This window comes from Balearica regulorum, chromosome 7, assembly GCF_011004875.1.
Source record: "Balearica regulorum gibbericeps isolate bBalReg1 chromosome 7, bBalReg1.pri, whole genome shotgun sequence".
Taxonomy (NCBI): Eukaryota; Metazoa; Chordata; class Aves; order Gruiformes; family Gruidae; genus Balearica; species Balearica regulorum.
In genome coordinates this window covers 37,891,959-37,915,950 of record NC_046190.1, presented here as the reverse complement: position 1 = coordinate 37,915,950, position 23,992 = coordinate 37,891,959, and the positions used below count along the sequence as shown (strand labels likewise).

Here is a 23,992-nt window from a genome sequence, read left to right as displayed (position 1 = left end):
TGGTTAGTATCTCGCAGTTGGGTTGTATGAACTTCTTGCTCCTTCTAATGCAAAGTTGTCACACTGTGTTAGGTGGTTCATGTTGCCTTGCAAAGGCAGTGACCGGTATTTGAGGCTTCTGGGAATGGGCTAGGTCTGGCCAGCCATTACATATCTGTGCAGGCAGGAAGGTGTAACATAAATAAAGGATTTTGATGTAATTTCAAATATTAAGCATTTTTTCCCAAATCTGGATTCTGCTGCAGGACACAGCAGGCTAACCGTAGTCCTGTGTAAACTGCCGGAGTTTCCTTTATCCCCTTGCTTATGCACAAAGCAAGACCAAACTACTAAACCTGGCTCAGGAACGGTAGCTCTGTAGCCTTTGTGAGCACAAATTTAAATTGAAATGGGTTCTGTGAAGCTTTTTTTGCATAGTATGACACGTTAAATTCTTGGTGGGTGACTGTCTATAAAACAAGATTTTTTTTTTTTGTATTATTAAAGTTTCTATCTATAACAAACATCATTAATGTAAGTTATTGAGGTATATTTAAGTACACTTAAGTTCTTTAAGTATATTTAATTTTATACTGAGTATAAAGGTTATAGATGAAGTTTATACTTCATATAGATGAAGTTTATACTGAGTATAAGGTTAAAGATGAAGTTTAATTTTTTAGAACTGTAGTTAAGCATATGGTGATTAGCAGTTTCTATTATTGAAAAAATGAGAAGAACATTTGTAAAATCAGTTTCATGTCAGACCTTAGCCTTTTCACCATTGTCCTCAGATTCCTGTGCAGTGGAAGCGTGTCGCTTAGTGATAGCAGTGATCTGCCAGATGAAGTCCAATCTAGAAACTACCCGATCGTGAGACTATTATTGCACATAGTGGAAAAATACACTTTGACTGGCATATGCAGATATTGTTTGGCCAAAGACATGTTGGTCTATAAACATATTAATTATACGTGCAATAATATAATTGTATGTGGAAAGCACACAGAGGTAAGCAGAGACAAGGACGCAATCTCAGTGGCGTGTTGACCATGCTTTCCTGGCACGAGCATTTCGGTGGAGAAGCGTAGAAGCCGTATTTCCATGCTTGTGTAAGTTTGTGAGCACTGTTCAGCTCCTGCACTCTGTTCTGTTCGCAGTGTTAAGACACCAGCTGCACTTGTTGGAAGGCTCAGCTCTGTCTCCTGGCCTTTCCCATGCCAAAGCAGATTTTGGCAGCCACTTAAATGGGTTGTACGTAACACACATACAGTGATTGGGTTAAAATTGCAAAGTGCTAATCAAAACTGGGTTGGAAATGAAAGAAAAAGTAGCCATTTAATATTATAGTGCTTTTAGTTTGCAGACTACTAGTGTTTTACTTTTGTGATTTTTCTCTTAAAGATTTTAAGAAAATTTGCTTGCTATTCTGGTGAATGGAAACCATTTCTTTATTTATTTAGAGCTTGATAGACAATAAATCAGCTTGGTTATTATTAAGATGTAGCAGGATCAGGAAAAAAATTATACAAAACAATGTATTTTTATAAATACTCAGCAGTGGAAGAAAAGTGCACGCTGAACCGCAACTATTTGGATGTGTATATCGTACACCGACAGCAGCAATGCCAAGAAAAGATGCAGCCCCAGTGCTCAAGTGATACTTTGTCTGCTAATTCATTGTGTCTCTTATTGAGCATTTGATGATGGTATTTTTTTTTACTCCAACAATGTGTGGACAATCAATTCAGAAAGATTAGTGGGACATGAGGGACTATTTTAAAATAGACAACAGGGAACTGGCTGTAGTTTATAAGGAGGTAATCTACACTGAATGATCAACTTTGGTTGTAATTGTCCATCTTCCCCTGATTTCACAGGTTTTGTTCATATCCACCGAGTCGGTAAACTGCAAATTCAGCTTATTGATAGATGGGAAGGCTCTATCATTTCACTGCAAGTTATGTACTTGTCTAAAGTTTGATTAAATCCAGTAAGGACGTGGCTATCATATTCAAAGCAGTAAGACCCTCATCTCCCGTATTCATTGATGGACACGAGTGCGGCGCTTGCTCCAGAAGACAGGGCTGTGGCAGGGCAGCATCCACAGCATCGCTGCCCATGGGAAGCTCGGGCTCGCCCTGGCCCAGCTGGTAGCCAGGGGTTTGGGGGGCAGATGGCCGTCTAGGCTGCCATGACATGGCTAGTGGTGGGGCTGTTGAACATTTACAGCTTGTTAGAGTCAACTTGTATGTATTGTTAATATGTAGGTGGTGGGTTGACCTTGGCCAGGTGCTGGATACCATTTCTCCCTCCTCAACAGGATGGGAATAAGGTGAGAAAGCTGGTGGGTTGAGATAACGATAGGGACATCCCTTACCAATTTGCATCACTGACAAAACAGACTCAACTTGGGGAAAAGTAATGTAGCCTATTGCCAATTAAATGGTTTTAGATGATCAGAAATAAAGACAAAAACTACAACTACTACTTCCACCAATTCCCCTTTTTTCCCAGGCTCAACTTTGCTCCTTCATTCCCAACTCCTCTACCTCTGAGCGGTGCAGGGGAGGGGAATGGGGGTTACATAGCAGCCCGGCTCTGCCATTCCTTCCTCCCCACACCTTTCCCTGCCCCACCGCGGCCTCCCCGCGGGCTGCAGGGCAGTCTGCTTGGCGCCTTGGAGCCGCTGCTCCTCCTCAGTCCTCGCAGGGCTGTTTCTCCCGCTTTTTCTCCTCATTCCTCTCCTTTCTCGCCTCTTCCCCTCTCCTAAACCCGCTTCCCTGAGGCGCCACCAGCAGGGCTGTGCCCGCCCGCGAGGCGGCTGGAACCGGCCACGCCCGCCCTGAGGCAGCGCCGCCCTCTCCTCACAGAGACCCCTCAGCCCCGCTGCTGCCCGGGGAGGGGCACCCTGCGCAGTACAACCGACGAGCGTGTCCCTCTCCTGTTCGAAGCAGGCAGCAGCGAAGCAGCTCTCGGTATGTGCTCCAAGCTGGCCAAAACGCCTGGCTGAGCTGTGCAAGGTGGGGCGCACCCGGCTGGGTTTAATCCCTTCATGGAGGGCTGTGGGACGCGGGATGCCTGTGTGGATGTGCCCCTAGGGACGGAGGTCATGCGGCCGTTAGCTATGGTGGGGTCTTTCTGGACAGGTTTGTTATCTTGGAGCACAGTCAGCGCGCTGTGTGAGACAGCCCCTAAAATGTAGTTATCTGTTGTGGTGTTGCAGCAGTGGTCTGTCCAGCTCTGATCCATGGTGCGGGGTCATAAAACCGGCTGACAAAGGGTGCGGGAAGAAGCTGTAACACAGTGGTGACAGAGTCCTGTACAGCTAATTAAAAATATCGATCAATGACGTGTCATTTTGGTATTCAGTGATCTCTATCAGTTAACAAAGAAGCTGTTTCAACTATAAGACATCTAAGATATCTGGTAATTTCTGGTAGGAGTCTCTAAAAATGCTCTGAGGTTGCCAGCCCTGCAAGAAGCAGCTGTGTGTTCATGTCCCACCCCCACCCCCTCCCAGTAAATACTTTGGGACCAAATTTGGGACAAATGCTTGTGTCCTAAAGCGATTTCTTTCCTGCAGCCCTGAAGCCTGAGATTTACCAACTTTGTTAAAGGGCTTGTGTGGAGGAAATCTGTGCCTGCAGTGTAACACTTGCTCTCAGGATTTTGTTCTGGGGCAGGAATACTGTTTTAACATACGGGAGAGAAGACAGGTGGGATAACTGAGCAAAGATGCAAGAGAAAGGTCCCTTTAAGCCAGATTTTAAATCTCTCTTTCAACTTCAGGGAGGCTTTTGGCTCCCTTTCTGAATTTGGAGCAGTTGAATAGCAAGTGTGTCTACAGCATGGTGTTTGCAGGGTCTGTAGTGAGTGTTAGTGTGCCCAGAAGAGCCTTCAACTTGCAAACTGGAATGCTGTTGGAGGTCAGTGCAGTTGAAGGGTTTGCCATGTTTCCTCAGTGAGTTTTGTAGTCTCCTGTGTTGCCGTGGCTCACTAGGCTGAAGTGGGCTTGGGGTTTATTTGTGTGAACCACAGTATTGATGCAGCCTATTATAAAGTTGCGTATATCAGTTTTCTCCCAGCACTACCCTCTCTGTCAACATTTTTTGTTCCCTCTCTTCTAAAGAAAGGTAGCAAACTGAACGACAGCAGGGATGCTCCAGGGGTGGATATTGTGCGTAGTAGCAGCAGTTACCATCTCAGAATTTGTCATGCTGTTCTAGAGAGCACAGTATCACCAGGGGGTTATGAGTTGTCTTTGCATGTGGAGTGTGCCCTGATATCTTACTGCTTTGTTTTTCAAAGAACACTTGGGCTACTTGGAAGAAATTATTTAGCTTTTCTTCTGTTAATGTGGCAGTCTGCTTTATTTTTGATGCAGAGTGAAAAATATGTCCTGAAGCTTTTAAAGGAGCAAAGGGAGGTTGTTAGAGCTAGAGAACACACGGTGTATAAAATAGACACTGTTAGTTGCCTTGTGTTTGTTGATTTATTGATTTTGACTGGCTTTGACTTTTTTTTTCCTTGTGTTACAGGAGCTCCATTACTACTGTTTACATTGAGGTCCTTCCGCCCAACAACCAGAGCCCTCCCCGCTTTCCCCAACTGATGTACAGCCTTGAAGTCAGTGAGGCCATGAGAATTGGAGCCATTTTGTTAAACCTGCAGGTACAGATGCTTCCCTGTAAGCCTTTACCACGTTCCTTTTGTTTGTGCCCACGCCATGCAGAACCCCGTCTTTGCATATGGGGGAAAGGACAGTTAATAGGAATTGAAAATTATGTTATTGTAATAAATAGCCCCTTTTACTTGGATCGTATCAGAAAAGTACTTACTTCACTATTTCGGTAACTTCTTTTTTGTGTTACATGTGCTAAAAGGTATGATAGGCTGCATATGGGACTGAAGAATATGCGAAAAAAAATTCCATGAATGGCTCAAAACTTGAAAGGCCTGTGATTTCTTATGTTAAAATCTCTCTACATACATTTGCCAGCAAATCAGAGGAGCTTAGGACCTTCCGCACCTAAATCACGTGGAATTTCAGTAAGATCTTGTGCATTCAGCCCTCTTTAGCCTGTCATTTTTGAAAAGCATCTGAAGATGTTACTCCCCTTGGTGTGTGGAACAGCTGCTGTTAACAGGCTAACAAAAAGCAGAGATCCCTGTACTAACTGACCACTCAATATAGCTCTGCAAGTGGAAGCAGTGAGAGCACATTAATCCAGTATTGCTTATAAATAACGCTGCATTGTCATAGTTTGCAGACCTAGGTTGATTCTCTGTGTGCTGCTGCATGGTTAATATATCAGCTTTCTCCTAGCTTATTTACTGTTCCCTAAGCTTTTGCTGCATTGTGTTCTGTCCACATGTCTTGAAAGCCAGCTGTGCAAAATAGGTAGATAAATTACAACTCTTTAGATGTTTTTTGGGGATCAGGAACTTTAATATTACAATGAAATAATTATGGCCTCAAGTCTAAAGCAATAAACTCAGTGCAGCATGCTTTCCTGAGCGTGCTTCCTGTAAACATTATAGCATTATTCAGACTTCATATAAAGCCATTCAAAGGAAGGAGACTGGAGATACCTGAGCTAAGCAGAAACCATAGAGAGCAATATAGCCTTATCTGCTTTATGTCATTGTAGCTCTTTTGAAGTCTGTTGAACTCGATGGAATTAGGTCAGTTGATATTAGCTGAAGTGCGTGGCTCTGTGTTTTGCACATACAGTAAATGCACGGGGGAAAAAAAAGTAATCCAGACCACAGTGTGTGAAATACAGGAACTCTAATTGAGTCACTAATGCAGATGAATGGGTAAGTTTCCATTAAAAATGTTTGCTGATGAAAGATTAAGATTATTAGGGATGGTTAAGCTGATACAGTCACCTGTGCTGAGGGAGGATGTCTGATTTACCTCAGTGCTGAAAATGAGCTTCTGGTGTGTTTTTAATGGCCGCAGTGAGTTCAGAATTGATGGGCCATGCTGTTCAGGAGCCTTCTCACTGGTGGGGAGATGCTTGGTTTTGGAAACCCCTGGGAGTAGCGGGAGCCAGGAGCATGCTGAGAAACAGAAACATTTGTGTTTACTTGACAGGTACTGGAATATACGGCTGAAGGCCTGGGTAATCTTTGGAGGCAGACAAACTATTAGCAGGTTTTAATATTTAAGGATTTTACGCAATTTCAATGTGGTTAAAAAGTGAACCTCATTGTGGGAGTAATCTGTCTGCTTTGATGTTTCACTAAACACCAAACACTTTATCTAGATTTTGTTTTCCTTTCCAAACAGTCCTTGGTGTAAGGTATGCTGAGTAAATATGGGAGAGACAGCCTGTGCCAGACAAAATGGTCATGCCAGCTACTCTCCTCCTAGGCAAGATGCTGGTGAGCAGTGGGTGCTGTCTTGCTACATGCCCAAGATGCCCAGAAATGATGAGTTACTGCGTTTGGAAAAGAGTGAAATGCATCAGTTAGTTTTAAGAGCTTTGGAAATGCATAGAAAAAGTTGTCTTCTACTTAATGCGATGTAGATTTATCTTGCATTACCAATATGCTATGCATGACTTGAATTCAGCTAGACAATTTCTGTTGATGAAAAATATTTAATTGTTCAATCACAAATACCATCTCTTGGGGACTAGTCAAAGACTGTATCTCTCGTAGGGCTGGTGATCCTGGACCTGAAATGCGGATGCGTTGTCTTTGTAGCACAAGTTCAGCTGTCTCATTCTGCATTAAAACACCCATCTGTATTAAAGGACTTATATTGTGTGGAATATATTTCTGTCTTCATCTTTTTTTATTCCCTGTGTAAAATCGGCCAGGACATTTTAAACATTCATAAACTGAGTATTTAAGCTTATGAAATCTTGTGCTGCCTTTTCCAGGCAAACAGAAAGTTACCAATTAGTTTATTTGTGGAATTTCAACAATAGCTTAAGGTATTCCTGTGTTCCATAGGTAATATGGAATATTACCAGACCTCAAATATTTAACAAGTGTTTTCCTGTATAAGTGTTCACACTGACTTTTTCTTTCCTGAGTGGTTTTGCAGTACATTAAGTGGTTTGGACTTCAGTTCTGTTTTGGTTGGTGGAGTAAGGTTAAAAGGTTATTGCCTTTATGGTGCTCTCCTATTAACAATTTGTTAGTGTTGAATACAGAGCGAGGATTACAAAAACTGGGAGAGAGCAAGAAGTTATTTTAAATATTCTCGAGTTAGCAAATCTTAAGATCTGTGAAACATCAGTGTCAACAACAATGCAAATGCAGCTCTTTTAAATTTACCTATTAGATTTTAAAATAGGTGTTCTAAAAATAAAATTTACTTTCTCCTTTTCTGTTAAAATTTTTCATGCAGATGATGGAAGGTTATATTTTTTTCTTAAAATATTATTTATTTTATAATGTACCCTGTTGATTGTGACTGGTGTTTTAATTAACAACATTTGAGATTAAGTGATGCAATATTAAATGATCTCCACAGCATTAATTTGTAAATAAACCTCAGACTTTATTGCATGCTTGGGAGGCATTTATTGCTTCATGTTCTGCCAGCCATTATTAATTAAAATATGCAAATAGTGTAATTTTTCTGGGAGTCTGCAAAACAAATAGGACCGTTATCACAGTCCAGTTATGTGCTGAACAAGGAAGAAACATGAAATCATTGTGTACAATTTATGAAGTCACTGCATACAATTGATCTGGAAAACAGTAGGTATAGATTGCTATTTTTCTCATGTGCAAGTCTTCAGTGGTTTTCTTACGTACGTACTAACTTGCTGTTCTGTGATTTTAAAGAAAACAGAAGTTTATTAAAACAGTCTTGTTCTTAAAGTATGTTGATTGAAAGGTACATTTTCTTTGGACCTAGGAGAAAATGAAGTGAGCTAGAACCAGTCTTTTATTTTCTTTTTGAAAATCTCCTGACTTTTTGTGAACGAATGTAGACCATAAACAAACCTCTGAGATACCCTTAAATGGGAAGTGAGGGCAGGGTCCCCTGCAGGTAGGGTAAAAAGACTACAAAGGACCACTAAAGACAGAAGCAACAATGTGATTCTGGTGATTTAGGATCTTTATATTCCTCAGAGATGCCAGCTAGTCAGATTTTCTGCATCCAGTATTTGTATAGTTAAATATTCTTGGCAAACAATTTTTTTGTCTTTACTGACTGTTCATATCTTCAGCGTAAGAATATCTGAATTCCACTTGCACCCTCTAATGTGCTGGCACCTCTGTCACTTGGTGCCATCCGTGGATTTGACAAACAAATTTTCTGTTCTGTCACTGTTGTTAATTAAAATATTGATCAGTATTGGAACAAGTAGACATACCTTTGCAGAACTCAGTCAATACTAAATGCTGTCCACTGCTTTCTGACCTTAATTTTTATGATCAGTTTTATTCTTGCTTCATCCCATCTTCTGTTTCGAGACCATGTTGTCTGAACTTGTTAGTGAAAATGTCACATAAGGCGGTGTGAAAGGCCTTACTGTGGTTAAGATGCATTATTACATCCACAGCTTTTTCCCTGTTTTACAAGACCTGTTGTTTATTGTAAAAGATTAGATTGCTTCAGCATACCTTGTTCTTGAGAAATGCAGCTCTGCGTTATCCATCTCCATATTGTCATCACAGATACTTACAAATAATTTGATTATTTGTGGTTTTCTGGGAATTGAGCTCTACCTGTCTGGTCTGTGATTTCTTGGCTCGATCCTCTGTGTAAGATGTACCTTGTGTTTGTCCTTCAGCACGTTTGTCCTCTGTGAGTTTTCAAACAAAACTGCTAATGGCTTTGAGATTGCTTCAGCCCGTGTTTTTATACACTAGGATGAATTTCATCAGGCTTTAATTTCAGCAGATGATTTAAAGACACTCTATTTATGTACATATTTTCTGCCTTATTCTTTCCCTAGTCTCATCTGAGATTTTACCCCTTTGTTGCCACAGTTAGTTTTGTTAGCTGCTTGATTGCAGCCAAAACGCAAGAAGTGTTAGCTCTTCGACCTTCTTTACATCATCCCTTCTGCTTTTATATTGTGGCAAGGTACCACACTCCTCAAGTTTCCTCTGTAATTTAAACAGTTCTTTGTTATCCTTTGTATTCTTTTATGGTTTTATTACAGTTTTGCCTTGACTTTTTCTGATTTTGTCCCCACATAGTTGTGTTTGCTTTTTCTCTATACTCCTGGCCCCCTTCATCTGATTTAGCCACTGTTTTCTATATGCTTCCTTAGGTTAAGGCAGGTTGGGCTCTTGCTAGGTTCCCTGTTCTGCCTGCCCACTGGAATAGTTTGTGCTTCTGTTCTTCATGTTGGGGGTCAGGGAGGTTGGCTGTTGTGTTTTTCTTGTTTGGTTTTTTGTTTTTTTTCTTTTTTTGTCTTAAGAACTGCTTTTTAGATGGTCAGCCCAAAGACACACAGTTTTTGAGTGTTGTCTACAGGAAATGTTTTTGGAAGATAGGTAAGAAAAAGGATGGTTGTTGAAAGACGATAAACACAAAAATACTCTCTCCTTATCTTCTTTTTAATTTTGACCCATCTCCTATTAAATCCTATCTGCCCTTCTTTGAACTTGTTGGTTGGCTGCCTTGCAATTCTCATAGCAGTGTTTTTTACTGTTGTGGGTTTTTCCTGCAATAACATCCTTAATCACTTTAGATTCTGAATGCTGAATAGTTGTGAGACAGTACAGTAGATGGTATCCTGTCTGAACAGCACCTGATAGTCTTTTTGGGGAAAAGGTGTGTGTCCACTTGACAAAAAAAGTAACAATTGCAAGGCCATTTCTGGAAACAGATTAGCCGAAGCTTAACTTCAAAAGTAGTTTGCTCATGCAGGAGGTGGAATATGCTTGTTTTGCTGTTAGTAGTCCTTCTTGAAGGTCTCATCCTGATCTTCATCCCCCCGCCAAAAGCAAATTATGGTGGAGGGTGAGTGCTGCAAAGTCTACACTGCTCAATGGAGCATCAGCAAAGGCATTAGGATTCTGGTAAACTAACAGAAAGAAGAATCCGGATGAGAATTGGAAATAAAGAATAGGAACAAAGGAAACAAAATGTTCAGTGTAATCAGTCAGTAGCTGCATGAAAACAAAAGTAATTGAATAAAGCCTGAATTTCATAGTTGCGCTGCTGTGTGTTTATGTGTTGTAATAATTTGAAAGTCTGTATTCAGGATAACATTGTTTCTGGTGTAGGATAGGAATTCTGATGTGCTACAGCTTTATTTTAAGAGGCTTGTCTGTAATTACCACTGTTACTTTAGAAATAGAGAGATTAGCGTCATTCCTGTAGATAACTTTAATAGAACTTCAGGGGTTAATTTTCCACTTTATAAATCGAAGGAAAGAAATGAAAGCTTTGTAACTGACTTCATTTTATCCTCTTTTTCCTAAAGGCTTTTGATAGAGAGGGTGACCCTATAAGATACCTCATTCAGAATGGAGATCCTCAACAAGTTTTTAATCTCTCTCAAAGGTAAGTGGAAAACCCTTAGAAAATAGGCTTGTAACTTTTCAGTTGAGTGAATATGTGGGCTGAGAGCAAAAGAAAAGATTTGTAATCAGACATATTCAGCTGTTCCTTAGATTGGCTCTTAGACGTTAGTGAGAGCCCTGTGAATGATATTGCACTCTGGAATTTTTCACAGGGGACTATTTATTTATTTTAAACACTTTAGTAGGTAAAACTCACTGAGGTGGAAACATCCTATTTAAAAGAGTGACCAGGGATTAATTAAAAACCTTATACTTGTCAGCTCTTGAATAATGACGGGGACAATTTTTGCTTTAGTTTCCTGCCTTCGAGCATTTCAGTCTGTGGTAGAAAGTCTTTTGAGCATTGTTTTTAAAATCTATTTTCCTTAAATTGATTATCAACTTAAATAGAGTTAGGAAGAGAGGGTATGTCATGAAATTCTAAGCACCGGCTAGGTCTGTGCCTGTTCCACCACTCCCTCCTGTATTTTACCCAAGCAGCTATTATTTACGCTCCAAAGTATCTTTTTCCTTTGCGGGAAGAAGGGAGGGTGGTGAGCTGACTTCCCATGGTAGATGATGGGACAAAAGTAACCTGGGGCTTGTTTGTTCATGGTGGGGGTATAATTGCAAAAAATTCTTCTAATTCGGTGTGAGGGAGAGATTGTACAGAAACAGGTCTGTATATTCTGAGTAAGCTCTGGGTTACTCGCAGTGATCAATCTCCCATATACGGAGAATCAAATCACTTATGAAACAACATGGAAAAAGCCTTGAAGATCCCAAGAGATGCCGATGCTGTTCCCCAACAAGATTGATGGGCCCTCTAATGATAAAGACTTGTCAGGCAAGGAAAGGGACAGCTTGGAGAGAGGAGACTCTTACATTGCGGTGGCAAGAGCAGGAAATGATGTTTGGCTGCTGGTTTTATTCATTGCTTAGGACTGGTGTTTTCAGTGCAAATCAGGGAAGGTGTGCTTTATTGGCTCAGAGGGAGCACTAGGAGTTGTAGCTCCAGCACAGCGCAGATTTGTAGGGTTTTCTGCACAAGGGATGCTAGCAATCCTCCCCTTAACATAGAGAAACTTGGTCTGACCTACTCTGTGACATGTGAACTCACGGCTATGTATTCAATCTGAAAACAAATAAGAAATCTCTGGTGTGCACTCCGCTCCGAAGGCTCAGGCACAGCACGTCCCTCCGTGTCCACAGGCAGTGTTGGCAGCGGTTGCGGGTGTCACCTCCTAAGGCCTGTCGGAGTGGCTGGGAGTCCTCCTCCATCCCACGCGGCCTCCGAGGCCTGTCACGGGCAGGCTGACACACCCACCCCCAGCACTGCCCAGCCTCACATCCACCCCACGTGTGTCTGGGCATCACGGCACGTTGTGGGTTTCAGCCCAAACTTGGGTGTGCGTTTGTCTTTTTGATCTGTTGCCTCTTGGTAAAAATCAGACCTCTTTGAAGTGTTTTCTCCTTCCTGCTCTCCTTGCATCTGTTTTCTTGGAAATTGTTTGTGCAAAGTTTTCTTCAGCCTTTTGCGCATTTTTTCTAGATGCTGAAATGTCTTGATAGGAGATTAAAGTAGGATTAATATTAAACAAAGCATATAGTTAATGTGAGTGGCGTATTAAGGCTACAGGAATTTATCTCAATGTTATATGAATATATTTTTAGGTACTTTAAGGCCAAGGCAGAGACCATGAACATGATTATCTCTCTTCCTTTTTCTCTTCTGGATTATTTTCTTGCGTCGTGGAGCATGTCAGTTAATCCCTGTGTAATCTAACTGTGGCAGCATGAGTACTGAATATTACCAGTTTTACATCTACCTGCTAGATCTCTTTTAGCCTCAATCTGAGGATTGTGAGATGGTTTTGTTCCTTCTTCTTTTGGCAAGACCACCTGAGCACAATCTGTAGAAATTTGGTACCTCCTTATGTTTCCCAGGGAAAGTGATGATTAAAAGCTGGGGTATTAAATGAATGTGAGTACATCTGAATCCCTGAGTAAAACGCTAGAGGTTTTATACGTTAACCTGTCTCTGGAATGGTGTTCATCTATTGAAATGGACACCAGAGACTGCAATTGTTCAAGCAGTAGGAAGGAGAAGATAAAAAAGGTGCAAAGATATTGGGGAAATTTAAATTAATACATGCAGCTAAAGGTCAGTGTTAGTAAAGCGGTATTTGTTGTCAATAGTCTATTCTTAGCTCCACTTCAATTTTTTTTTTGTGAATTAATACTTTACCACATAAGTGTTACGTTGTATTCACCGTTCCTTTCCTAAAAATTCTTCTGTTCGTGTTTTAATGCAGTGTCTTGAGCAAATACTGAAAAATACATATGATCTATTGTGATAGCTAATTGATTTGCAGAAACACCTGGAAATAAGAGAATTGTTAAAATACAGAGCATGACTTAGCATTTTGTGTCAGTTGATAACACATCTGACTTTCCTACAGCCCTCAAAGGAAGTTAATGCAGTTCTCAGTAGCATCGCAACTGTTTCAACACCTGCTATTTATAAAAAGTTTAGTTTAAAAGTTAAATGCTCTTAAGTAATGTAACGATAATATTAACTGAGCTCAGCTGAATATTCCCTAGCAGAAGACAGCGCATGAGACTGGAAGCGCCAATGAGATGCACAGTGTTATTAACTAGTCGCACACAAATTAGAGGAGAAGTGCCTGGAAATCCCAGCACTCTTACACTCATTGCCGCCTTGTGGGCCCTGTGTGTGTGTGCAAAGCTAAGAATTTACCGTTGGTCTAATTGAAGTCTTAATAGTCTAATCAAATGATTAGTAGTAGTCCAGTTATGATGCTAATGCAAATAGCTAAATTTGCATATATGTGTATGTTTTAGTATGTGTGTATATAGTTAAGATGTGTATAGTGTAATTTATGTCTATATATAATTTTTACATTCATATATGTATAATCATATACATATAGATATAACTACATATATTTATAATACTCTATATATGGCTGTATATAAACATGTATATAAACATATACACAAACTTTCTAAGGTCTGTCCTTTGCTCTGGTGTTAATGCTTTACCCTTCCACTTTCCCTTTGGGACCCTCAGAGCAATAATTTCCCCTGGACTGGGGGTCTATGCTGAGTCTTCAGCACCGAAGGTCCTGCCCTGGGAGGAGGAGTATGATGCTGATGGTTTTGTTTTCACTCTAGGATCCATTTAGAGTCATTTTTATGTTTGTTAACATGCTCTGTACCATGCTTGTTTTTCCTCCCCATCTGTGCAAGTCTATCTTAACCTGAACTTGGTGCATGTGGTGTGTTTTACATCTGTGGATACTTGTTTATTGTTCTCGTTGTGACCCCAAACTGGTTTCAGGCAGCTCCTAAGGTTGTGTTTCTTTATCAGTAGTAGGCCACGAGTAAGGAGTTAGTAGCCAAGGGGTTCTGGTGTCATCCTGTGCCTGAACTTCTACTACACTAGAGGCTGTGTCTGTGCTGCTCCATAAGTGGTTCAGTCTCCACTCAATAACCATGTTTTAGCTACCAATTAGTTACAAAAAAAAAAAAAAAAAATTAAAATAGGCGTGACACTACAAAATTGTAAAAAAGTAAACAAAAGCTAAACCAACATTGGTATTGGATACCTGCTCGTTAGATAGTTGCTGTTTAAAGGTAAAACCAACCTCTGAGCAGGCCAAGGCAAGTCCACACAAAGAAGCATGACAGGTCCTAAGGCCGTATTGTAGCTTGGCACAAGGCTTGTGGGTTGGGACGAGACACATCAGCTCCATGTTTACTGGGGTACAGAGCTATACAAAATATTCATGTGTCCCATTGCTTTTTACCAACCTCCAGAAAAGTTTTTTAGGTACAATGAAGTTGCAAGCTTTTTCCTTTTTTGAGGACGCTAAACATGACACGTGCCTGTGTTTTAGTTGTGTAGCGATGGGGCAGATTGAATGTAGCATCTCCTGAAATATTCTTTTCTTTGATTACTGAGCTTGGGTATTATTTTACCTACCAGCCTTTCCATCCTGGGGAGAATTATGCTCCCACTTACTGTTTCCACTTATTTCTGTAGTATGTCTTTGAAGAAACTGCTTGCAGTAACAGCTTGCCAGTAAGTGCTAGTATTTGTGTCTGCTGAAAACAATGTTGGAAAAGCTCTTGCCCTGGAACCCGTTTGCTGAGGTCTTCTTGGAGAGTAAGAAGTTACAGCAGAAACTCTGCAGAAATAGTCTAGGGGAAAAAACATCATTAGGTATGGATGATATACATCCAAGCATTCTGGAGATGTACAGCTAATGAGACCTCGTAGTTTGGTGGGACTTTTAGGTTTGGTTTGGCTTTGGCTTTTTTTGTTGTTTTAATAAACCCTCTTTCTGAAACAAGTAGCTGTTAGGTTCTAGACCATGAAGATAAAGCGTAGGTTGAACCAGTAAAATTTATAGCTGTGCCTGCCAAATGCTTGTCTGATACATCCGTTAAAAATGGACTAACACAAGGAAAGTCCCAGCATACCAAGATCCCAGCTTGTGTGGATTTTGCACTGCAAAATCATGTTGTGTTACACTTTTCTTAAAATGTTACAAGCTGACTGTGACACATTTGGTGGAGTTCCATGGGAGAAGTTGCTTAGCCATGCGACTAGAGGATAAATACCATCCCAGATCCATGTTTATTGGTGCATATTTCTTAAACAGCCCATGGATTGGGTGATGTTTAAGAGGTGTCAGTTTGTTACATACTTGACCGGGCTCCTGTAGACACCAAAATCCTGTAGACGAAATGCAGAGCTTTAGGGCTGGGCACAAAAGTACCACTTGTGCCAGTTCAGTTAAGCAGGGTTTAGCTTGCTCAGACAGCATTGTCAAGTCAACGGTGCTTTTATGATGCTTCCTAATATACAAGTAATGAGTCCACGGTGGGATCTTGTCTCTGTGTTGCTGCAGCGCACCTCCAGGTGGCTTCCAGAAAATTAGAGGATTTATTACACTTTACTGTGGTAAATTCACTGTGATTGTCCTAGAGAAAAAAAATCTAATTTTTAAATTTTTTTTTTAGTTTTGATTCTTTTTCCACAACATTTGTGCCGATGTTAATATTTTATTATTAGGAATATGGTATGTCTGTGCTTGCACTGAAAGGGCATTAGCTCATTGCAGCACTTTTACTGAAGTTACACAACATGCAAGTTAGTAGCTTTTTCCTATAAAACTCAGAGGAGACTCATACTGAAAACCATGCATGTCGTATTCCCAGAGTTTGGTGCTGCAGTCCTGCTGCGGGTATCGGGACTCCTCTGTGATTAATAGACTGCTTGTGATTCTCTCTTCTCCTTTATTATAGCAGCGTGGATTTCTAACATGTGAGGGTCCTGTGTTCAGTGTAGGTCTATCTTTTGTAGAATGTTGTAGATCACTAGGTTGTTATTGTAATCCTAAATTAGAGGTGTATCGAAGTGGAAAGCATTAGAAATCAGCTCATCGTTTTTATTAGCCTTTACCTACACAAAGGGTGCCGTCATTCGTAATAAAGCCTAAAAGCTTATTAACATGCTCAAAGGGAAACATTCATGTAATGCAAAGTAGTGGAACAAAAGTGCTTGTAGATATCTTACAACTGTTGTGATAACATTTTATGTTTTTGTTTTATTACTAGTTCTGGACTGCTAGCCTTAGGAAAGCCCTTGGACAGAGAAAGCACTGATCGCTATATTCTGATTGTTACAGCCTCGGATGGCAGACCAGATGGGGTGAGTTTCCTGTGAAAGTTTAAGAAAATGGACTATTACGATATGTAGTTAGGCACTTGAAGTAGTCTAATTGTTGTATCTTTTATATGGGTCTTGACCAAATATATCTGTAATCCGCAACAGTTTTCCTTTATCTCAAAAAGGTTTGTGTAGATAAAACCTGTGTATCACTGAGGTAATGTCCTTTGATCTTGAACCAAAGCAACTTTGCTGCCTTTTTGTTGTTTTTCAACAAGAATCAATGCAGGCAAAGTTTTGCATTATTCAGATATGTGCATCTTCTTACTATTTCTTCTCCATGCTATTAAATAACAGGTCTTCCTTCTTACCTTCTCCTAAAGATTAGCTATGTGGGCAGCTATATTATAGATTTGTACCTAGTCAAATGCATTACACTTTTTTCAGAATTGACAGATGAAAGCGCTGTCCAGCTTCAAATTTTTTTTTTTTAAGCTCTCAAGAAAAATCTGGAAAAGTGCCCATGACGCTTCTCTGGGCGGGGGCGGGGGGGGGGGACCAAACCAAAAAAACCCCCACCCAACAAAACATTTTTTATCGGGAGGTATTTCTGAGTCTCCTATGTTTGCATTGATAAGGCATGCAGTGACCCTGCAATCACACCAACAAACTACTGCTCACATCTGTGTTTAGTATAACAAAATGGTGATTTTTAATTTCCGTGTAAAAAAGTGGAGGGCTATTTAAGGATATGTATCTATCAAGGAGAGGCAATGGAATTAGTTTTTCTGAAAGTTTGCAGCAATCCCAACAGGGGGAATTTACCACAGTAGAATTGTGCAAGATATGTGGGAGTGCAGCAGTTCTGCTGTGGACTTGTGCCATGGAATAACAGCATAGATGGAGGAGGACCCTCTGTGTATCTGACTTTAAAATTACAGTGTATAAGGGCAGATCTAAAATAATATATCCAAGTTATCTGGGCTATTCTAGGAGGCAGTGTTCAGCTTTGAGATTGAAACGGCGAAATCTTTGACAGTTTGCTATGGAGCCATCATGAAAGCTCTGTGGTTTGAACCCTTGCTCACCCTGTCTTCACCACAGCAGAAGAAAATCTTACGCATTATTTCTGTGGCATGCTCTTTTCCCTGTTTTGGATTCTTCAGCTTGTAAGGTTTGCCTTCCTGCTCAGTGTTTACTCAGAATTTTTTTTTTCCCCAAAGTACTGTGACAGTTTTAGAGTCTTTATACCATTCTCTGGTAATATCGAGTAACTAACGGAGCCTACACCTTTTCCATTTAAAATCTGGCTACAGTTATCTTCAGTAATCATCTTAATATTTGTTATTTTGTTACTTGTGAACTACCTTCCGTTCTTGATAGCTACGAGTTCGATTGTTTTCATCTCTAACTGTGAAATCTGAAGGTTTAAATAAAAGACTTGAGTTCTGTTTCAGACTATGTTATGCTGCTGAAGTACTGTCTGGGGCATAGAAAGGCTACTGAGGATTCCTTTCATCTAGGGGTTCGTTCTTTTTGTCCTGGAACTTACCTGGACATCTGATCCATTTTAATACTCTGAAGAGAATAGTTGCTTTTTTGTTGTATGTAAGGTGAGATACGGCTTTTGAAGCTCAACTGTGTAAAACCCACCAAAAATAAACTGTGGAGGGCTTCATTGCTATTGTCTCTGAGCTATGCTGACGTAGGGTGGACTACCTGTGGCAGCAGAAGTCATTGGTAAGTCTGGGAGCAGTTCGGTAGCCAGGCTGGAGCAAGTAGTGGTCATGTGTTTGGGGGAATGGACTGTTCTTTTATTCTTCATGCATCGCCTAGCCCAGTGAAGACAGGACTAGAGGTTCCTAGAGGTGTGGTAATACAAATAACACCAGTAGCATTCTCAAAAGTAATGATAGGCAAATTTCAAGGATTTTTTTAGGTTGGGGTTGTTTTGGTTTTTTTAGAGAAAATACCAAGAGTATCCCACAAGGAAATCAAATAATTGGAGCCTAAAGAACTGTTGTAACATCAATGAAATGTGATTTCCCAGTGCTGGCATTAAACTCATTTCTCACTATGCATAACAGTTCTTACTAGTACAGCACTCACTTCACAGGCAGAAAGACGAGCAAAACAGCAGCAGGTTACTTGACTCTTTGGTACTGAATGCTCTTGATGGATGGTGCTGTTACATTGTTGTTGCTATAACAACAACATACACTTAAAAAAAATGCACTCCCCTGCTATCTCATTATCTGCTTTCCTCTCTCAATACCCTATGTTTTTTCCTTGGAGTTTTGTATCTGCAGGTGTGTGTGTTAATTGTTCTCCCAGTGACATGTGGTCACGCTTCCTAGCTTGCGTGTGTTCTCTTTACTGCTGCTTTGGGGTCTCCATCTCTATCTCTTACCTGACTGTAACTGTTTTCTTCTGTTACGATACTTTCTGCCAGTGGTGGGGCACCTTTCTTCTTCAAATTGTCCAGCAATACGGGTACTTGACAAGCTGCCTTGACTGCTCTTGTACCCTAAGCTTCTGGTGACAGTACATGAACCCAAAGGGTTAGGAGTGGGCTGGGCTTGCCAGTATCACAAATGAGGCTGCCTGAGTTTCTTGGCTTTTATTTTTCAAACAAATAGATGAAACAGGGCAGCTCAGCCCATTAAATCTCCGTTCTTTTTGCATGCCAGGAAACAATGAGTTTGACAATTTGCCAGGCTTCCTTGTGTCTTTGCACAGTTTCTTTGATTTGCAGCTGTTTTGGACTTAATCCCTGCTATTTGACAGGCTCCTCCTGAGTCAGGTCCGTATTTAAAGTTGCTAGCTAGAAACATGGTAGTAGCTAGCATGGTAACTGTTCTAATGACGTGGATGCTTGTTGCAACAAGTCAGTGAAATTTCATGGAGTACTTTTTAACTAGTTTATATCGGAAAGTAGTGGTGTCTCTTGAGGGGAAAAAAAATAAATCCCTACAATTACAGAACTACTTGCTCCCCAAACTAAATCACCTCCTGCTTGTCATCAAGGTTTCTTTTTTGAACAGTTCCATTAGTGCCTACAGAAAAGCGGTTATCCAATTGAAGAACTTGTTTCAGTTTCCCTACAATAACAAAGTTAATTCCAGAGGCAGGTGCAACTTAATTTAAATGACATTAACATATTTTTAGCTAGTAACATATAAAGCCTGATTTCCTTCCATTCAAACAGTGGGCTGTTTCAATCTACCCATTAGTGTCAAATATACTTTGAGTTAGCTTTTGTATTCTCCCCAACCTTTTCTGTATTTGCTTGTTTCTTCAAAATTTTAAAGGGAAAAGACTTTATTAGTGTGTTTTGGGGAGGGTTTTTTGTTGATTTTTTTAAATAGAACTTTCCTCTTCAGCTCCAACATGAAAATTTGGCATTTGTACATTTTTGTAGTTAGCTTTTATGAACAACAGAGGATCGCAGTATAATTCAGGTTGCATGGGATTTCAAGAGGTGATGTAGTTTTGAGCCTGTTCCTCAAGTATGGGCAGCTATGTTGATAGGAACCATTGCCTTTCTAAACCCACAGGTTACTGGATTCCCACCTTCTCGGGGTGACATTCTGTTGCCTGCAGCTGTGTGCCCTGCCTCCTCCGCTCGTATCAGCCCTCCTTTTTATTCCCAGTGTTCTCTGACAAAACTGTTCCCCATCCTCATCTATGAAGTCTGTTGAACATTTTTTTGCATTTGAAAAGCCTATGGTTCCCCACACCTTAAAGTTTTGGAGGTTTAGTGGTATTTTTTTTCCTGCTCCTTTCTCTGTGTCAGTAATAAAGAGTCTAAGAGACTTTTAACAATGTTGGTATGGCACTAAATAGTTGAGGTTCCTGTATTCTAAGCCCTGAGGCTTATTTCGCTGCCTAATGTTGTGTGGTGATGGTCATGTTGACACCTTTTGACTTTTGGGGACTGCTTATTCCATGAAAATTAATACAGACCTACTTACGCCTTCACCAAGCAATGCAGCTTTCCATTTAGCAGTGTGGCCTGGCTGACATCGTTTCATCACTTCTGCATGCCTTAGAATGCTCCTGATTGTTTAAAATGCTCGGCTGTGCTTCCCAAGGTATTGTTCTGATTTAAAACCTGGAGCATTAACAGGCTTGTGGGTTTTCTCTGACCTTGGAATAACGTGACTTACCACCTGTCACTGTTAACAATATGACACAACAAACAATTAAGTATGCATTAATTGGGTAGTCAGGAAAATATTTTTATTTCCCTAGTAATGAGACGTGGTTGTAGATAGGCAGAGGAATGACACACAAATGAAAAAACCTCAAGCTCACATTGTTTTCGCAAGTTGTACGTTTGGATGGGATTTCGAGGCAAGAATTCCTGTCTCTGCATTTCAGAGGGAGAAGTTAGAAATAAATATGCATGGCTTTTTGTGCTATTTATTTTTGGCTTGTGCGAGTGTTTATGTGTCAGTTCATTTCTATAGATAAAACAGGAAGCTCCATTGTATTGTCTTAGTGCGTATCGTGTGATTTAAGCAGAATTCAAACCTCCAAGTACAAATGTCTAGTCCTGAAAACATTCACCCAGCACTTCAGAAATGCGTTTCTGCCCAGGTCTTGCCAAAACAGAGCAGCTCAGTGCCTAGTTTACAAAGCCATTTGGGAGTTAGTAATTAGGTATTGTAAAAATTGTCACTTATCGGGGAATGTTCTCAACCTCTTTTGTAATGAGGCTGAAGGAGAGCAACAGCATTGATGTCCCTTGTCACGTTCACTCTGTGCTACCCAGAAAATACTGAGGGGAGTTCAGATTCTCTTGTTTGTCTCAAAAAATTCAACATTTACCTAATCTGTTTAGCCAGAGCATGTTTTAACCACCAGGCCACTACTTTGGAAGTCCAGAAATAGCTGATGTCCACCTGCTCTTCTGAAGTTCTGCTGTTGGGATATTTGCTGGATGGGAAAGATCAGAGGTGACCTAGCTTTGGGAGGGTTTCTCTGAAAGCCATGAATCCAAGATCTTGCTCATTGGGCTCAGACTATGCTCATCTCTTCTGTAATGAACACTTCATGAAAAAATGGGCATGATTTTAACGTTGCAAACCCTGAAACTGTTTTGGGGCCGTGTTTCCTGAGGAGACAGAGGCACCATCAGGCGACCCTTGGAAAGGCATCTGAGAGAGGACTGTTTTCTCAGTGGGCTGGGCTGGCCCAGAGCAGCTGGGTGTTCAGTGCAGGGATTGAATTGGCATTTTTGAAGACATTTTAAGTCTTTCTTGGTGCTTTCTGTATGTGGTCCTGGGGTACCCAGTACTGGATTCTGAATTCCACTCTGATGGAATAAAATCATAGAATTACGTCTGATGCATAAAAGTGAGACACTGCAAGGCTTAACCTTTAAGTGTGGCTAAAAGGTTCATGGGTTTGCACTGTACTCAGTACAGGAGCTTAAATCAGTGGGACTTAGAATTCAGAAACTCTGAAAACCATATGCCTGGCTACAGTATGCAGAAGTATGGTGTTTGTAGGTGATCATGGTAGTCTCTCTGCCACAACAGTGCCCTCAGAAGGACCAACAGTTGAAAACTAGTGTTTGCTCACGTTATGATCTGGCTCGCTAATTGCCACAGGCTGTAAATGAAAGTAGAATAAATACCGTTGTATTCTTGATCCTAGGCAAAGATGAGTCAGAGCGGAGCAGCCCAATAGTCTCTGTCCCAGGGGCCTTGAGGCACACTGGTGTGCTTTGTGTAGACACAGATACTGTGCCATATTCCTCCTTACTGTCTCGTTCTTGGTCAGAGCAGACCAATGGTTCCTGAGTGAACCGTAAGTAGCCTTATTTCAGTGCATTGTGTTTCATCCTGTAAGTTAGACTTGGGTATTTCAGTCATCTTAGATGATCATGCATAATTTAGACCATCTATCTCCCATGACACTTGAATTAATTAGATTCCTTAGAGCAAACAGGTAGCACTAGATCAAGGTAATTTAGACAAAGATTTACTACTTGAATAGCATACAGAGAATTAATTACAGTAAATTTTCTGTTACTCCTGTAAATATCACCTGTACCTGCTCCACATCAGTTCCATTATCTATCAAGAATAAAGCATGCATGCCTCTTTCAGTAAATACTCACTGAACAGAAATTTTGTGTACAAAAAGGCTTGTATGGAAGAAGGCTTGTACTTAACTGACCTTTTTGTAATCAGTAAAACAAGATTGCAAAAAAAAAAAAAAATCAATGGAATCTGTTCATACTGTGGAACTTTAATACTACCTTAATGTAGCACATTTATTTTGATCTGTTGGTGCAGTGGGAAGGAATAGTTCTTCGATGATTTAAAATATGAAAAGGAAGCAATATAAACAGATAAATGATTTTGTACTTCTTCCTGTAAGAACTCCTCAAATTATTTTCTTTTCAACAATACAAACTGTAACTAAAGAGAAACACTGCCTATTACTATTTTCCTGATAAGTTACATACTTCATATGAGAGCATCTTAAAAATTTCAGCTGATCTGCTGATCAATTTGCACGAGAAGAATTTGTCCGGCCAGATTTCCTCTCCTGTGAGAGAAGGGTGTTCTCTGTGCATCAGCTCTTTTATTAGGGCGAACTTTAGGAGACTCCCAGACCTCCAGCGTTTGTGCAGCTTGTCTGCTTGCATTGCGTGGATAATGTTCCCCATCAAGGCTTTGATTTCAAGTTCTAACAGGGAAGGGGTGATTTAAGCAATCCTCGTAAAGAAATACATTGATCGCAGTTTTCAATCAGAGATTTTGAGCAGATTGTAATTCTGGTTTGAAATATGACTTCAGTTGTTTTAAGATGAGAAACGGTTCTGCACCAAGGATTATTGAAGCATTTGTACCCCAAAATAAATAAGCTTAAGTAGAACTACGTTAAAATAGATCTCATAGCAGAGCTCACAGTAACAGCCATGTATAGTGCAATGCTGAGTATACATTACTCTTCCTGTGTATATACAGTAATACCACAGTCAAGACAGCAAATAGCATGGTCATGAATTCTAGTTAGACTGGAAGAGCTAAGCTGGACAGACTGTTTTTCAGCCAGCACTGTATGTGCAAAGCTAGAGAGCCCAAGGGCAGGCAGAGCTCTTAAAGCTCCCTGCCCTGAAGCTGAGCGTGCCTTTCAGACAGCGGGCTTCTCTTCTTTTTGTAACGGCAGTGAAGTCTTTGGTTCTAAGTAAACAGCTAACCCGTGCAAGAAGGCTAGGAGAATTGCAGCTGAAGGCCAGGGCAGCCTACATTCCTCACCTGTTATGAAGCTCTCAGGTTTGGTTTATGGTATAAAGGCATTGGTAGAGATGCCACAGCTTTATCCACATGTGATTAAGATACTGAATCCTGAACTTTTCTTTGGAAGCAGACCTGTTTTTCCCACAGCTTTGTCTCTGCCAGGCTGTATCACAAATGTAGCCTACTCTGTACATTAGCCTCCCAACTGCATTAGGTGATGGGTAGCACACAGTACGCTCAAAATGTGGGTGGTTTAGCCTGAGCTATATGGCTCAGGATATAAGCTACCAGCTACTGCAGATTCATCTCGTTGAAACAGTAACGTTTCATTCCTGTGGTACTGAGCTGCTTTTCAGCTGCTTGCACAGCAGATCAGTACTCTTTCTCTTCCACAAAAAGACCCAGAGGGCTGGAGCCCTGGCTGGTAGATGGCCAGGGACTGGCGTAACAGTGGTCCCGTGCGTAACTGTCGGTCCCGTGCGTTTGCCAAGGACATTGCTCGAATGTACGTGGTTTTCTCTTCCTTTCCCGCTCATGTTCTTATCTCTTATATTTTCTT

General features: G+C 40.7%; 1 protein-coding gene across 5 annotated transcripts in view; it reads left to right on the top strand.

The window, feature by feature from the left end:
- Nucleotides 1-23,992, top strand: part of PCDH15 (protocadherin related 15) — an 872,980-nt gene that overhangs the window by 701,231 nt on the left and 147,757 nt on the right. For all 5 annotated transcript variants that reach the window (XM_075759010.1, XM_075759011.1, XM_075759007.1 and 2 more), the window contains 3 exons: nt 4,521-4,653; nt 10,395-10,474; nt 16,123-16,216. In XM_075759010.1, the coding sequence (XP_075615125.1) occupies nt 4,521-4,653; nt 10,395-10,474; nt 16,123-16,216 (307 nt within the window). The remainder of the gene's footprint in view (nt 1-4,520; nt 4,654-10,394; nt 10,475-16,122; nt 16,217-23,992) is intronic.